Source organism: Pygocentrus nattereri, chromosome 17 (assembly GCF_015220715.1).
Source record: "Pygocentrus nattereri isolate fPygNat1 chromosome 17, fPygNat1.pri, whole genome shotgun sequence".
Classification (NCBI taxonomy): Eukaryota; Metazoa; Chordata; class Actinopteri; order Characiformes; family Serrasalmidae; genus Pygocentrus; species Pygocentrus nattereri.
The window spans coordinates 34,904,030-34,920,378 of record NC_051227.1 but is presented as its reverse complement, the minus strand read 5'-3'; the positions used below and the strand labels follow the sequence as shown (position 1 = coordinate 34,920,378).

General features: G+C 41.6%; 1 protein-coding gene across 2 annotated transcripts in view; it reads left to right on the top strand.

The window, feature by feature from the left end:
• Nucleotides 1–16,349, top strand: part of grik4 (glutamate receptor, ionotropic, kainate 4) — a 598,764-nt gene that overhangs the window by 568,804 nt on the left and 13,611 nt on the right. For both annotated transcript variants that reach the window (XM_037546764.1, XM_037546765.1), the window contains 3 exons: nucleotides 1,424–1,537; nucleotides 13,406–13,515; nucleotides 14,366–14,539. In XM_037546764.1, the coding sequence (XP_037402661.1) occupies nucleotides 1,424–1,537; nucleotides 13,406–13,515; nucleotides 14,366–14,539 (398 nt within the window). The remainder of the gene's footprint in view (nucleotides 1–1,423; nucleotides 1,538–13,405; nucleotides 13,516–14,365; nucleotides 14,540–16,349) is intronic.

Genomic DNA, 16,349 nt, shown 5'->3' with positions numbered 1-16,349 from the left:
CATTCATCATGAAATTTACACGCAATGTAAAGACGAACAGGCATTTTCAAATTATATTAAAAACTGAAAAACGTCAAAAATGGAGATACAAGGTTTTCTTCCGACAGCAGCAATATGATAGAACATGGTATTGGTGGCGATAAATAAACAAAACACAAAAATCTCTTCTGGCTTGAAAATGTGTGGAGATGCTTGCAAACATCTAACAGCTCTTTAGCAACTCAGTCATTCTGTACAATATAGCATGTTTACTTTATAAGCCAAATAATGCTAACAGACAGAAATCAGGTCTTGTTTGAGGGGCAGACTTTTTTCTGCCAAGCCAGTTCGAGGAATATGGATGTTTTGTAGTGCAGGAAGCTAACAGTCATGTAATATTTATAAGACAGTGATGTAAGCCAGGTTACTGTAGACAACAGCCACTGTTTTTACACTTTCACTGATACAGACACTGTTTTAGCATGTAATGATGACAAGATTTCGTTGGTATGGGGTGTTAAATGGAAAGATGCTTTAAAGAGGCCCATACATCTTTTTTTTTGGCAACCATCTTATGACCTCCCCCCAGTTTGAGAATCACTGGTTTAGAGCATTGTGAGCTTTACGTGTTTACACAAACATTATTAATCTATAGTCAAAGAGCACTCAAACTACAGACCCACACAACATATAGTCAACTAAGTGAACAATAAGGACAAGGATATACAACAGAGGCAGTATTTAAAAAAATAATCAAATGCATAAATAAATAAGTAGTTATGATTGGATTTTTACTCATTGCCTCTGGGTTGTTGTCAAAACTGATGTTCTTGTCTGTCACGGTTCCCAAATAGAATACATGGACTAACAGTTGTGCATGGAAAAAAGAGGAACAATAGTGTTTCTAGTATAATGGGCAATAAAAGTACCACATGGCATTACTGTCAGTGTCACTGAGAATGGTGAACTTTGTGGTCATTTTACATTGATGGATGAAGCAGAGGGTCTGACAAATTCTATAGCAACAGATGGCCTGCAGTCAAAACGGCACCTATAATGTAGGGCTTTCTGATATCACTGCTGGTGAATGTGTAGGCACAAGGTATTGAGGTCTTGTTTAGTTTTTAAGAAAAAAACAATTTCAAAAGTAAAAAAGTCTCAAGTACAAACTTGAACCTTTTGATATAGAATGTAAATGTAACTTGATGTACATTCGTTATTTAATTACCTTTAAATACTATAAAAAATGTAAGTCTAGACTCGTGTTAAATAAACAGGTTTCTGACACTTAGATTTTGATGCTCATGACCTTTTCTTCTCCACTTAACGGTTGTTGTTCGTATTTCACTGGTGTGACCCAAGTGTCACGTCTCTGCTAACAGCTGTTGTTTGTGTATGCTCGTGTGAATGTGTCTGCATGTGTGAATGTTTTTTTGTGTTACAGAAGGCTGACCTGGCTGTGGCTGGCTTGACCATCACAGCCGAGAGGGAGAAGGTCATTGATTTCTCCAAGCCCTTCATGACTCTGGGGATTAGCATCATGTACCGTGTGCACTTGGTGAGGACAAGTCGCTGACTCTGCTGCACAGATACTGCCCTCACCTCACACACCACTACCTCCACAGAGCCCTGCTGCCAGCCATACGGTCAGCAGCTTCTAAAGAGAGGGAGAGAGAGAGAGAGAGAGAGAGAGAGAGAGAGAGAGAGAGAGAGAAATACAGTACCAGTCAAAAGTTGGGACACACTTGCTTGAATGTATGTTTTTCATGCTCCTGAAGTGAAATTCCAAACATTTCTGCGTGATTCAGTATTGAGATGTAAACATGGTCTTCCAGAGGTTTAATGTGAAATAATTCACTGTAGAGAAACTTAGTAAAGATATTTCTTTACAGTAGTGGTGAAAGGAGAACCAGGGGTTCTTATGTCTACAACATAAATATAGACATTTTATCTACTGTCCAAAGTCCATCTTCACACTTTGTATATGCAGCATTGATAAAGGGAAAGCATAGTGTAATCCATGACTCAGACACATCAGGAGGCAGTTTGGGACACGTTAGAGACGCAGTTCAGCCAGTGGAAATCTGTTTTTTGTTAAGCCGCATATGTAGTATTTACTTCTCCCACATGGAGCTACATTGTGAGAATTAAACTGCACACAACAGCATAAAGCTGCCTACAACAGCTCCTGTCGCCTAACACCGTAAGTGTCATAAAAATGAAGGGTTTTTATGACGACAGGGTTTCTCCCTTTAGTTCTTATAAAACACATAACCGCATAGAACAACATTTCTGCCATGGCACTGTCTCAGAAGATTCCAGAAGAGAGTTCTGCAGGAGAAGCATGAACTATGGGAATTATGTAGCAAAGGCAGCACTGCTGCAAATTGAATTTGGATCTGTCTATCAGAGGCGCATTTATGTGGCCACATGTAAATGGAAAATCGGAACATTATCCGGATATGAAACACATGATATATATATACACACACACACACACACACACACACACATATATATATATATATATATATATATATATATATATATATATATATATGTGTGTGTGTGTGTGTGTGTGTGTGTGTGTGTGTGTGTATATGCAGCATTGATAATGGGAAAGTATAGTGTAATCCATATATATATATATATATATATATATATATATGTATATATATATATATATATATATATATATATATGTGTATATATATGTATGTATATATATATATATATATATAACATATATATACAAACACACACTCACACACACACACACAGATTAAGGGGATCCGTACAGGGACAGGCATGTAGGGGTAACAGTAACAGAAAAATATCAGCACAGACTCCTTTGTGCATAAATGATTGTTTGTTATTTATAAATGTTTGTGTTTACACTGGTAAAGTTAACTGCATTTTAGAGTGAAGTGAATTGCTTCGCTCCACAATTGTTGGTTAAAGCCCCAGCGCAGCCTAATGTTGACTCAACTGCTTCAGATTTTCAGCCAACATAATTATCTCCCGCTCCCATCCATGTTTTTGTCAACCACTGTAATAATCTCCCACTACAAATATGTGTGTAGCTTGATGCAGATCTCAAAAAATACTCCCAAGGGTGGCAAAGGGCTGGCAGGGAGTTTCAGCAGGGTGGCAATATCATTGTGTGAGTGGGGTTAGAGGGGTCGGGAGGTGGGGAGGTGGTGTGGCCGGTAAAGAGAGGTTGGACAATTGTTCTGCAGATTACCGGTAGTGAACACACTTTCCTCTTAACCCCTTAAAATCCCAAGCTTATTACATACTATGTCTTATTAGTCAGTAACTACAGGGGCTCTAATGCAAAGTAGGTGAGCTATTCTTAGGTTATAGAAATGTGTAATAAAACTTTGGGAATGCTGGTGGGGACCCGGCCACTCAAAGGGTTTAAGACAACACAAACAGACAAAATGTACTCTCAAAGTGAATGTGCGCAGTGGGGGGGTGGGGGGGGGGGGGGGGGGGGGTGGGGGGTGGCAGGATAACAAGAGGTGTGCTGATAGCAAAACAAGTGTTCTTTGAAAAATACAAACACATGCCACAGCAAGGTGGAAGCCAAGGACATGACAGACATTTTGGTCTGGCATCCTAGGTGGCCAGTCAGATGTCAAGGGCTACCCCTTTAAACCTCATGTGGCGTAACACTAGCAGGTTTCGCACTCCTTATTAGCAACAGTATTGGTCGATGCCCAGCATGGTGCCCAGTGTTTGTCTGAAAATATATAGACAGTGTTTGTCCAGGGAGAAGAGAGCAGTGACAGTAGGGTGTACATCAGTGGTTGCTGTGTTGATTATATCTGCATATTGTTTTTGTTTTTTTACAGAATTTGAAAATGCCAGCTGTTCCTTACATTGTGTCATCATTCAGAGACAAATGGTTGACTTTCTACAAAATGGCTTAGAATAAAATCTTGTTACTTTTAATTTGCATTGAAAAGTAACAATGTTTTTTTCTGTTGCCTGTGAAGTTGCTTTTTGAGAGATACAAGGTTTTGTTCTAAGAGCGAGAACATACGTGTTGGTCATCTTTTATCACAGTCTAGCATGTTCTGGTGCATTCTGTTTCATGCATGTTGTTTAAATTATTATCCAAAAATATAGTGGCAAAACCTGTTTAGGCTGCCGCTCAAATTCACAGTCAGAGACCCATCTGGGACGTCCAGAAAGCCTACAGTAATGTTTTTTCTCACATGATTGGCTGATTCCTGTCACTTTTTTGTAATTATGCTAACAGCTCATCTTACACATTAGGACTACTCTTCAACTCTCGAAGTCCTAACCAATAGGAGAGCTCACTTGATTAAAGCTATCTTGATACCACAGAGAAAAACAGTTTCTGATTTGCCAATTTTCCACTGTGAATTTGAAGAATTGAATGCTTTTGTTTCCATCCAAATTTAACAAGGAAACACTAGTAATACTGTAATACTTGCAAAGTTTAAATACAGATCTATTTAAAAATTCAAATGTATTTTTAGTTTTCAGAAATCACTCAGCCTTCTCTGAAAGCCTAGGAGGGCCTGAAGGTTCGCTTTCGTGGTCTACATCATACATAGTAAATATATACTGCTAAAGATTTCAACACCCCCCACTTAAAACACTTTCTGCATCCCCAGATCTGTAGGATTGTCTTGCTCTGGAGCAGATGGTGTGCCGCTGTCTGAAGCAGCTGATAAATGTGATGCTTTCCTTCCCAATCCCGCGCTCCCACTGATTGTGACTTCTATCTAATTCACACCAATAACACCCTGAGTTAAAGTACACAGCAGCGCTGGGAATCCAATAGTTCTTTTATTTTTTAAAGGCCCGTGCGCCATTAATCAAAGCCTTCCCCCAACCCAAGGTGACACACTGATCTCTGCATTGGCCACAGGCCGGATGGAGCTGCTTTGGCACGATCTGAGCAAACATTAATGTGGTGTCCCAGTAGGGCATTCACACACGCTTCTACACACACACACACACACATAAACACCACAAACCTCCTCCCCCTGCTCACATCGCTAATAGGTGCTGCTATTCATGCCTCTTTTGGAAGAACAGTTGGAAGAATCAATAGCAGCAGGTGTGCTATTAGCCTAGATGCAATACCTGCAATACCTCTGCGGAAGCTTCTAGCATAGGATACAACCACACTTGCACATGTTTGTTTTTATAACTGGTCAGGACATGGGGACATATAACATTATACATACATACATATGAACCATACTTAGTCAAAGCATGTATAAAAGTAGTGAGCAGGCCCAGTTGACCTCGAATTTGGATGGAGAAGGTAAGAGGAAAAGATCTAAGTAACTTTGAAAGAGCATTTATTATTAGAGCACGGATGACAGGAGCTTCAGTCATAAAGACTGCTCAACTGGCTAGTGTTTCAATAGGAACAGTGACTAAAGTGACATCTGCATTTAGGTCTTTGGAAAAGACATCAGTCAATAGAGTTGGGAACCACGGTCGAACGCACACATTCAATGACTGTGATGCAAAGAACAAAAGAGTAACTGAGAATGTCAGTGCAGGACGTGATCAGACTATGTTAGCAAGGACAGTCCATCTTCAACTACTTAGAGAGGAATGTTATAGAGGGGCTTCAGTGCATAAACCTCTTATTACAAAGACGACCGCACATTTGGGAGTTCAGTGGTATAAAGGTCATAGGAACTGCTCTACAGAGACAAGTGAACAATGATATGGTCAGAAGAGTCACCATATTCTCCACAAGTGGGAGAGTGCATGTGTGGCTGACATCAAGAGAGTGATACAGGATGGCTTGACCCCTACAGTGAAGGGGTTGGGTAGCTCTCTCATGCTGTGAGAACATTTTACTGCCTTGGTTTGGATCCATTGTCCCCTTAGTAGGAAGGGTCACTTCAAATCAATACAGTCTGTAACCTATTGACTGATCACCTTTATCCTATGATGAAACATTTCTATTTTAGAATGACAGTACCCCTTTCACAGGGCACAAGGGGCCACTGAATGTTTTGATGAGTATGAAAATCATATGGTATCTCAAGTGAGTTGAGGACCTGTTGGACTGACGTGTTAGAGGTCTCCACCATCGTCATTAAAACACCAATCGAAGGAATATCTTTTGTGGGGGGAAAAAAAAAGGTTTCATAGATTTAGAGAGTCTATGCCAGAGTGTTCTGGCAGCTTGTGGTGGCCCAACACGTTTTCGAAGATGTTTTTGTTAGTCACCCATCTGTATATGACTGTCTATATGTAATAGAAATTAAGACCCTGAACCCTAAACCTAATCCCAACCTTATAGGAATGCTCCAGTGTTTTTCAGCATAATCTCCGTCTGCCATATTTAGAACCCATATGTTAAATGCGAGGCCTGTGGGCCACATCAGGCCCGTGGCGTAAACCTAAACCCATCCATCCATTCATCCATCCATCCATCCATTTTCTAAGCTGCTTCTCCCTCAGGGTCACGGGGGGGGTGTGCTGGAGCCTATCCCAGCGGTCAAACCTAAACCCACAATATTACTTTAGTTTTCTGTTAATGTTAGCTGATTTCACATTATGCTGCACTACAATCCCCAGCATGCACTGCAACATAATGATCCACAATCTATGGAACACTAGTGACATCACCAGCCACTCTAGCTGTGTTTTGTCTGCAGTTCAACCAACATAAACACTTATAAACAGCTCAGAAATTGATTCTAAGAACTGATGAAATTATAAGAAAAACATATGGACCTACATCCTGGAGCCATTTATCCAGGTTTAAGTTATCTGTAGCTTAGAATCCAATGGGCAAGATGTTTTAGCGTGTTTTTTTGTCCTCTTTTTTTAGAACAGTCGAAAATGTTGAAAGTATTGATGTGTTAATCAGCTGTATGGTAGATGCGTCAGGCAGACTTGAGGTTAAAAAACGTTACTTTAACTTTATTCCTTTATCTTCAGTAATCAAAAGAAATGGTTTTGCTCATTCCGTTTTAAGCAAATGAAATGCTTTTTTTTTTTAAAGCACACTACAAAGTTAAGACCATTTTGCTCATCCCTAAACAAACACCCACCCACACACCTTCAGACGTTCCACCACGCTGCTCCCTACATCAAAGCTGGGGAACAGGGGGGAGGAAGAACAGGGCGATTATGAGAGACAGGCCGCCTGTGTGTAAAAGAGAGAAAATGTGATGGGAAATGATGGCGAAAGACAGAAGCAGACAAAAAGGAGGGGAGAGAGACAGAGTGGTGCAGATCGGAAAAAAGAAGCAGAACAGCAGGAGTAGAAGTAGAGAAGACAGAAGGTGGACGCCATACGGTTCTGACATGAGTAAATCAGGGTGAGATGAAGTGATGAAATGCACTCGTACGGCTTTAGGGAGCTGCTCTAGTGCAACGCAGAGTCTCTCCACAGCAGAGCTGTGTTCCACTCTGGCCCTTGGCAACCTCTCAGCTCCTCTCTTATCTAGCACCCTTACCCTGGCCATTCTATTCAATATCTGAATAGCTTGCGCTTGTTTAGATCTAATCCACTGGCTATCGATCTTGGGCGCCGCCAATCCTTACAAGGAATCCCTTTTTGCTTATTCTGAGCTCTAAATGAAATTTTGCAGCTGATCAATAATGATAGAAAATGGAATAAAGCGCAGCCTCCAGCCTTGTCATCATTACATGTTTGAGAATGCTGTTTTTATCCATCGCTGTGCGCAATGTGGCATGTTATTGTGTGAGGCGACACACAGTGGACCATGACCAGTGTGTGATTGAGTGCACTCCATGAATGTGGTATTTATTATAGATGCAGTAGAAGTGAAGAAACTCACTACTTTTAATTCTCCAGCTGCTGCTGACCACCACTCATCTGATGTAAACTGAACAAGTGGCCTGTGTGAAATGATGTCTGTCTGTAAAAAGTGAGAGGGTGAGGATAGAGATAAAATGACAAATAAATGAGATTAGCTAATTGAGTGGGCTGGGCAAGTGGAGCAATGGCAGAGGAGTTGGGCCCTGTCGATAATGGGGTGTGTGTTTGTGGACAAAAATGTCCTGACTTTGTAGGAAATCCGAAGCAATCTGATCTGCTTGGTCAGGAGCTATAAAATTTGTGCTTGTAACTTTGTAAAGTGCTTATTACAAAACCTATATGGTTTTCTTTGAACGGAAAGGAATACACTGTTTTTAGTTACTGAGCTTAAGGTTATAATTTATAGCTTGAAATTCCTATTACATGTACAAGAATATAGAAAAATGTCAGAGACCACCGTTGTGTTTATTCAGATTTGAATCAATACAAGTTACTCATAACATATTAATTAAATACATTTACCATATTGCACCCTGCGATCCTGAGGGAGAAGCGGCTTAGAAAATGAATGAATGAATAACGTATTGCACAAATTACACAAAAAACATCCAACGCTGAGGATAGTATCAAATCTGTCAGTGTTTAATTTGTCCACTCTTTATTTTTGTGCACCTACTCTCACTTTAATTCTTCCATCTTTCCAAACTTACAGACACCATTTCCAAGAGACACTAATATTCATACTCAAGCAACTACCCAAACACACCTTTAGCTATATTGCAAATGTATGTATCTACAATATCAAATGTAAAATGGTGAAAAATAAGTGAAACAAGTTTTTTGTGTGTTTGAGTGTTTGAAGGGGATAAGCAGAAAAAGAATGACCGAGTGAGAAAGAGAAAGAGAGAGGCCCTCTGGCCTGCAGCCCATAAAGTAGGACACAGGCTCTAGGCCTTTTCTCATCCTGGAGCCATGACGGGTGTTATGTTCCCATTGGCCACACGTTTTTCAAGGTGTCAAGCATGGAGAAAGGGATTCTGTCCCTCCAGCCTGCTCTCCTGTACCACAAAGCCTTCACTCCTGCTGGCTGACCCGAAGCACAGTCAGCGGGACAACGACACTGCAAAAGCATTTCACATGTTCTTGTCTACTGAGGCCTAGACTGAGAGGTTTTTGTTATTTTATAAAAAAGTAATGGCTCTGGAAACCAAATGGCCCCCAAAGTCTGACTGTGGATGGAAGAGCCAGATCGCTGTTTACCTCCTCTTCCTTCATCAGCTCCTTCCCTGTCTCGTGTGGCTGACACCAGGGCAGGCGTTTATTTTGGCATTCTCAGGCAGCGTTACTCCCGGAGAAGACATTTCCTGTCGTTGTCGGGGAGAGAAACTTTTTGCTGAACACCTCCAGCACACACAGGCAAAGAAAAACATGTTACATAAGAGCCTGGAGACATCTAAGAACCTGTGGTGGACTGGACAGAGTGGAGGCAGATTTGCCCTCAAGTTACTGTTCCATTGGCCGGCATTTCATTTTGCAGCTGAAAAAGTCTGTGTGATGAATATTCTGAAAAGGAATATGCTGCTCTCTGACATCTTGCACATCCAGTAACCTTCTGATACCACATACACGATTTTAAGCTGCTTATCCTGCTGGGTCATGGGGGGTGCTGGAGCCTATCCCAGAGCTCATTGGGTGGAAGTCAGAAAACACAGGTCGCCAGTCCATCACCCAAATGGCAGAGACACAGACCTACACATTCACAACTAGGGCCGATTTAGCATCTCCAGTTCGCCTGCCAGCGCATCTTTGGACTGTGGGAGAAAATCAGAGCACCAAGAGCAACCAGAGCAACCAGAAAATGTAAACCCCATTGCTTGGACGAGGAATATAACCCAGGGGCAGTCATGGGCTGGAGGTTAGGGAACCAGCCTCGTGACCAGAAGGTCACCGGTTCGATCCCCAGAGCCAACAGCACATGACTGAGGTGTCCTTGAGCAAGACACCTAACCCCCAACTGCTCCCTGGGCGCTGCGGATTGGGCTGCCCACCACTCTGGGCAAGTGTGCTCACTGGCCCCTAGTGTGTGTGTGCTCACTAGAGTGTATGTGCTGATTCACTGCATGGATGGGTTAAAGGCGGAGGTGACAGCACTAGCGACCATGCTGCCCACCCTCTGATACTGGCTGACGCATTTATACATATTTACTTATGGTCTTTATGAACATAATTAATAACAGAGAATGTGGTCAAGATTTTATCTCTATGTGGCATAAATCAACATGAAAACTTAAAGCCCCAGGGAAGCTGTGTTTCTGTTCTAAATAGGGTTGATCTAGCTCTTGCAGCCACACAATATACATAACTTTCTGATGTCCACTAAATGGATGCAAAATTCTTTTCTCTCTATATCAACTGGGCGGTCCTGATCTTGGGCCATGTATAAGTAAGCAGTATCCCCACCAGTCGCAAGGCCGATGTATGTTATCCCACCCCAGCAAAGCTTTAACAACTGGGTTCCCCATTAGTCTTTGTCTGTTCAAGCCAGAAAAACTTACAAAGCAAAAGCTAACAACCAAGCGAAAGCTTACCTAGCAAGCATAACTAAGCTGTATGTTCATCTAACCGTTTATTTGTCTGTTTGTTTGTCCAATCAGCCACACCAGCATTTGTTGGATGCAACTCCAGCAGTAAAGTGAATAAGAACCTTACCTTCTTCAAAAACGTTGCCATGCATTGCTTTTACAGGAAAAAGAAAAAGGCTACTTTACTTTTAATGTAAGTCAGTGGAACCAGATTTTTTTTTCCAGGTCATTTTGGGCCTTTTCCTTTGGTCCATTCATCATGAAATTAACACACAATAGACAACAGGCAAATTTTCAAATATACAAGGTTTTACAAGAGATACAAGGTTTTCTTCTGACAACAGCACTGTGTAGAGTCTCATTTCTCCTTGCTTTACTCACCGCTGTGTTTAGTTTGGCCTTAGAAGACTTGTAGGCCAGACAATTCTCACATTGTAACATGTAATAATTTCTTATGAAATGACACTGCCCCAAAAGTATTTGGACATGCTTAAGAACGTAGTAAGTTCATTGTATGAGGAAACAAAACCAAGTGGTACCCATTTTAAACATTCCACGGCTGTCATTTTCTTTTATCAAAGTATTATTTTCAAAAGGCATTATTGTTTGATGAGATTCTTTGCAGACTTCTACAGGTTTCTATACAGAATGCCTTTGTATACTTCGGAGATCATGATCCCATCGGTGAACACCAGCTCCCCAGCACCACTGTAAGGAAAACAGCCCCAGACTTTGGAGTTTCGATCTCTGTGCTTTCCCACTAGCCTTAAGTAGCCTGGTTGGAATTCTTCTCCAGGTTTTCTCCACACAAAGTCTTACGTAAAGGATTTTGCCCTGGAAAAGAGATTTTGTGAAGTAACCCAAAGAACCAGTCATTAAAGTGTCTGAATACTTTTGGGGGTCACAGTATTTGGAAACTGTTCCAATATTGAATTGTATCAGTACCACCCAGCACTATGCTTTGCTGCACAAAGTCTTCGTGTTGTGGTTCTGCGGCACTCGGCACTGAATGCTGAGTAAATGCGAGTATCACAGCACACATTAACGAACAGCGTGGGGCCCTCTCGCTCTCTGTGTTCTGCTGCTCATTCCAGCTGGCTTCTGCTGCGCTGCTGCTCCACTACTTGCTGCACTTTGTTGATTGCGCCTTTGTGTAAACTAAAACGTGAGTTTAGAGAAGGGCTGTAAACAAAGCGCTTGCTTCAGCTTGGTGCAGATTGCTGTAGAGCTGAACTTGAGTCAACAAACCCTGCGAGCTCCATATGGGAGCCTCCGTCAGCGCCGCTTGACAATGCAATTAGAGTCACAGCTCACGTACAGAACCGCACTTGCACACTCGCATGTACAGTATAGTCCCAGATCTCTCCTTCTGTCGCTTAATGCAGTTGCTTAACACTGTTGCTTAATGCTGTTGGTGAGAGTGATTGTTGACAGCTCGCATGCTGCTCCTCAAATGGCTCATTCTTGTGGAGTGCCTGAGCATCCTTCACAGACAGGCCTGCTTTAATTCACAGCTGTAATTACAGCTCTCCCGATCTCAAGCTCAGCTCATATGTCGCTCAATTACACTAATATGGGGGGTAATTACAGGCACATTAATGAATTTTTGTCTTGGTGCAGGCCCGATTGCGGAATATTTAATCATCTCCACTGTATATGAAACCTCATTTTTGTGCTTGAGGTTTCTATGTAATAGTTACAAATTGTTAATTATATCGTGCGATATAATATTCTAATTTTAAAACTATGCCGATTGTAATTAAAGGGCCCCGTACTTTCTTGTATTTGCGTTTTTTTTCCTTGATGTCCACCTATGACACTCGTGTGGTTTTTATATAAACAGTCATAAATCATTTTTTGAATGACCATTTTCCAACCTCTCTTTATCTCTAAGAGTTAAACAGGCTGTTTTTGTTTCTGTGCTGTTAAAACTGAGAGATGTAAATGGCTGCTTCATTAACTGGCTGCCCTGTACTGTGCCTCATTCAAAAAGTAGTCTAGGCTGAAAAACGTCTTATGACTTCAGCATGAATGGGCAGAGCTGAACTGGTGTAGGCTGATGTATGTAAATGCAGTATGTTTAAAAACTTCAGACAGGGTTTACAGATTATATCAAACTTTTAGTTTATTTAAAATAGATGAAGAATATTCACTCATGGTGTGGGACCTCTAAAGCTCCACTTCTCCTAGGTATCTGCAATGTATATAGTACAGAGCTACGCTGGTGCTGCATAAATAAAAATTAGGCATGGGAACAAGATCATTAAATCGTGGCCACGACTGAGTAAGGCGTGGGAACGAGATCCTAATGCATGTCCACGACTGAGTAAGGCGTGGTCATGCATTAGGATCTCGTTCCCACACGTTACCCATGCCTTAGTAAGGTGTGGGAACGAGGTCCTACACTCTTATAACTTAGTAAATGGTTGGAACTGAACTGCTATAGGCTGAATAGGCAGATGTATGAAAATGCATTGGCTTTTAATGACATCACCAAACAAGTGAATTCACAATGGACTACTTTTGCAGCTTAATTTCCAGATATTCACTGGGGAATGATTGGTGTGTTTTGAGACTTTAGCAGTGTTTGCATACTATATCAAACTCTGCCTTTAAACTAGGTGAGGAAAATTCAGTTTTTCCATGATATAGGCCCTTTAAAGCTCAATCTTTCCAAGCTGTCTGTGATGTAGATAGATCCAGCTCTGTGGTTTCACAGCAGCTGCCTCACCGGTAAGAGACTGTTAAGTTATTGCCAGCCACCAGTTGTACATCTAACTGCAGAAAGGCCAGGCTAATTAGTTTTGACTATTGTGCAGAGGCTGTTTTCCTGTTCTATTTCTACAGTAATTGGCCTTCCCATGCTCACAAAATAATAGGCGGCAGATAGCTAAGTGTTTTCTTTTAGCCATGTAAGCAAGTGCAATTAAAAAAAAGCCCATTATCCCCTGGATGTCTTGGCAGTTGAAGTAAAACAATACAAAAAAGGTCACCTGCCTTGGGAACCTTCCTTGAGTGTTCCAACACTACTTTTGTCTATTTCTAGGGAAGAAGACCAGGGTATTTCTCCTTCCTGGACCCATTCTCTCCAGGGGTTTGGCTCTTCATGTTGCTGGCGTATCTGGCAGTTAGTTGTGTGCTCTTTCTGGTAGCCAGGTAACTATCCAGCTCCATGCTGACACCTGCTGACACACAGAGGAACCGGTGCAGTTTTACTACACTTTAACGCGGTGCCAAATCTATAAAACAATAAGTCATTCATTTATTTCTCAGAAATACTGCCTTTTGCTGTAAGTAAACAGTTTCACTAGTTCAACTACTTATTCTGACATACAGTATTTTACCATAAAATACAATGTAATAACAGTACCCAGCATTAAAATAAATGTGAATGCCTGTTAAATAAAGGTGATCATTTGTTTTTCTGAATTTAAAATCTATTTCTAATTTTTAAATTAACAACAGCAGTGTTAAATGCAGTATGTGTATGCTTCATGTATTTTTTTTACATGCATTTAACATAAAAAACGGATATCGACCAATAAACTTAACAGTACATTTATAGTGAAAATACTTTGTTTTTTTCTACCCAGCTGAACAAATTCATGGCTGTACATGCTGACCTAGGGCTCATTGCTTCTATTTGGAACACTGTGTCTATACATACACATAGAGATGTGGAAATATTTGCTCTTCAAATGTGAACCTTGTGATGCTTTCCTTGTCATGCAAATACCGGACACGGAGCACAGTAATGCTAGGCTGTCATGCTGCTGAGGGAGACTCTGTTCTACACTCTGCAGCACATTCTCAGAGTGTCATTATAGTGCCATCAGTCACAGGCGGCCCCATGCACTCCACACTCCTCCTCTGGGACTGAAAAACAGGTTACACAGCCACCAGGGACTGCAGGTGACTTCATGCTTTGTCAACTGTTAAAGTTGTTCCTGACCAGCCTGTGTTTGCCTTTCCTCTTGTCTTTCTTTTTTTTCCTCTCCTTCCACAGGCTCACCCCCTACGAGTGGTACAATCCACACCCCTGCCTGAAGGGACGCTGTAGTCTGCTTATTAATCAGTACTCTTTGGGGAACAGCTTCTGGTTCCCTGTTGGGGGGTTCATGCAGCAAGGCTCCACCATTGCCCCCAGAGCTCTCTCCACACGCTGCGTCAGTGGAGTATGGTGAGAGTACACGCACACAATCACTCTCTTACCATCTCTCTTTCTCTAAACGCAGCTTCTTTCTCTGCTCAAACGCCAGTTGCCAGTGGTCTGTAAGTAATACACATGGTGGATGTGAGCTGTAATGCTGCACTTTCACTCGGCCTGTCTGTTTTCCTGACATGTTATTGTGCTGCCGATTATATGGATCGTTCAAACCACTCCACGCCAAGGTCAGCAGAGAATAATAAGATGCTCAAAGTCCTCCGCGAGTGTGCAGCAGTCAAGGGTATAGATCTCATTTAGATTCCAATCTCACAATGGCATAAAGGGTCGGTTTTGCATACATGGATCAAGCCTAGTTTTGGACTAAACTGCATTGCCGATTTAATGCCATCAGGAGAAAGTCCCGTTTAGTCTATGATTAGAATCAGGCCCATGCACAGATATTTTGTTGCAGGGGTCCAAGGTAACAAAGGGCAACCTGAACATGAATTAAACGTAATTCGGAAATCGTAGATATATGAATTACTTTTTCAGAATATTGCAAACGTACTTGTCAAAGGAGACGGAGTCAGAGGAAACGTATCACAGTGCTAAGAGTTTTTTCCCAAATCAGCCAGGAACACTAGCATTAGCAGGGCCGACTCAGCTGACATAAGCAGCTGTTTTGGGCCCTGCAACCACAAGGGCCCCCCTTAGCTTCTAGGTTATTACTGTACAATTACAGTATGTGACTAAGAGGCTTGAGTGAAGGGGAAAGGTAACTAGTTAATCACGTCTCAAAGAACATATGCATTTGGAGCCAAAAAGCAGAACAGAAATGGAGAAGACACATGGGGGATGATTCCACCACGAGAAGAGCTGTTTATTAAACACCTGTGCAGAAAGGCATGTACACAGCTCTTTACCCATGGGGGAGGTCACCCCCAGCCACAGGTTTCACCCTGACCAACTCCCAACACTAACAAGCCACATCCCCTGTCACAGAATAACACAATAAACACACACCTTCAACTAACAATCAATGACATTAACACCAAGAAGCCCCTGTTTTGGAGGGGATGCACTACATATGCATCTAGAGGCCAGTGCCAGCCTGTAGTGGGTCACTACAGTATATTTTGTTTTTGTGGTGTTACTGTTACCGAGTGACCGAACTGGGCTTTGTCTAACCAAGCAGGTTTTAGTCTTTACTAAGCTTAACAAACACTGCTGAGTAGCTCATTCTTAATTTTAATAATTAAAGCTTTCTCAGTTCGTCCAGACATGAATACTCATGTTTTTATAAATCCTTGTGGCAACATAATGATTTATGATAGCCAATCACATGAAACATGAGGAGGAGCCATCAACGAAGGAAAAAGAAATCCTACTATATAAATATGTAGAAAGTAAAGCATTTATAAAGGTAAAGCAGCAATGCTGTCACCACCAGCGTTAGATCCAAATGAGATCAAAGTTAGCTGGGTGAGCATGAAATACTGCACTGATCCATGATTTAAAATGAGCCCCAAATGAGCGGCCACTCACCAGCAATACACAAATTCCCCGGTTATTAATGTATACAACACAGACAGCTTGTGGAGGTCATTGCTATTATTTTCCCCTTCGTTTTAAAGTACATTAGCTTGATGGGGGGCTCTCAAAAATCCTGCTTAGGACTCCCGACCCTGTTAAAACCAAGATTTGAAATCTAATCTCCAGCATACAGATCTGTGCTGTTACCCACTATGCCATTTATTTACTATGAACCAGTGAGGTCTAACTCTGTTTAAGCTCTATTTAAAGGGGAACTCCACCGATTTTTGAAAAAGGCCTGTATAATTCA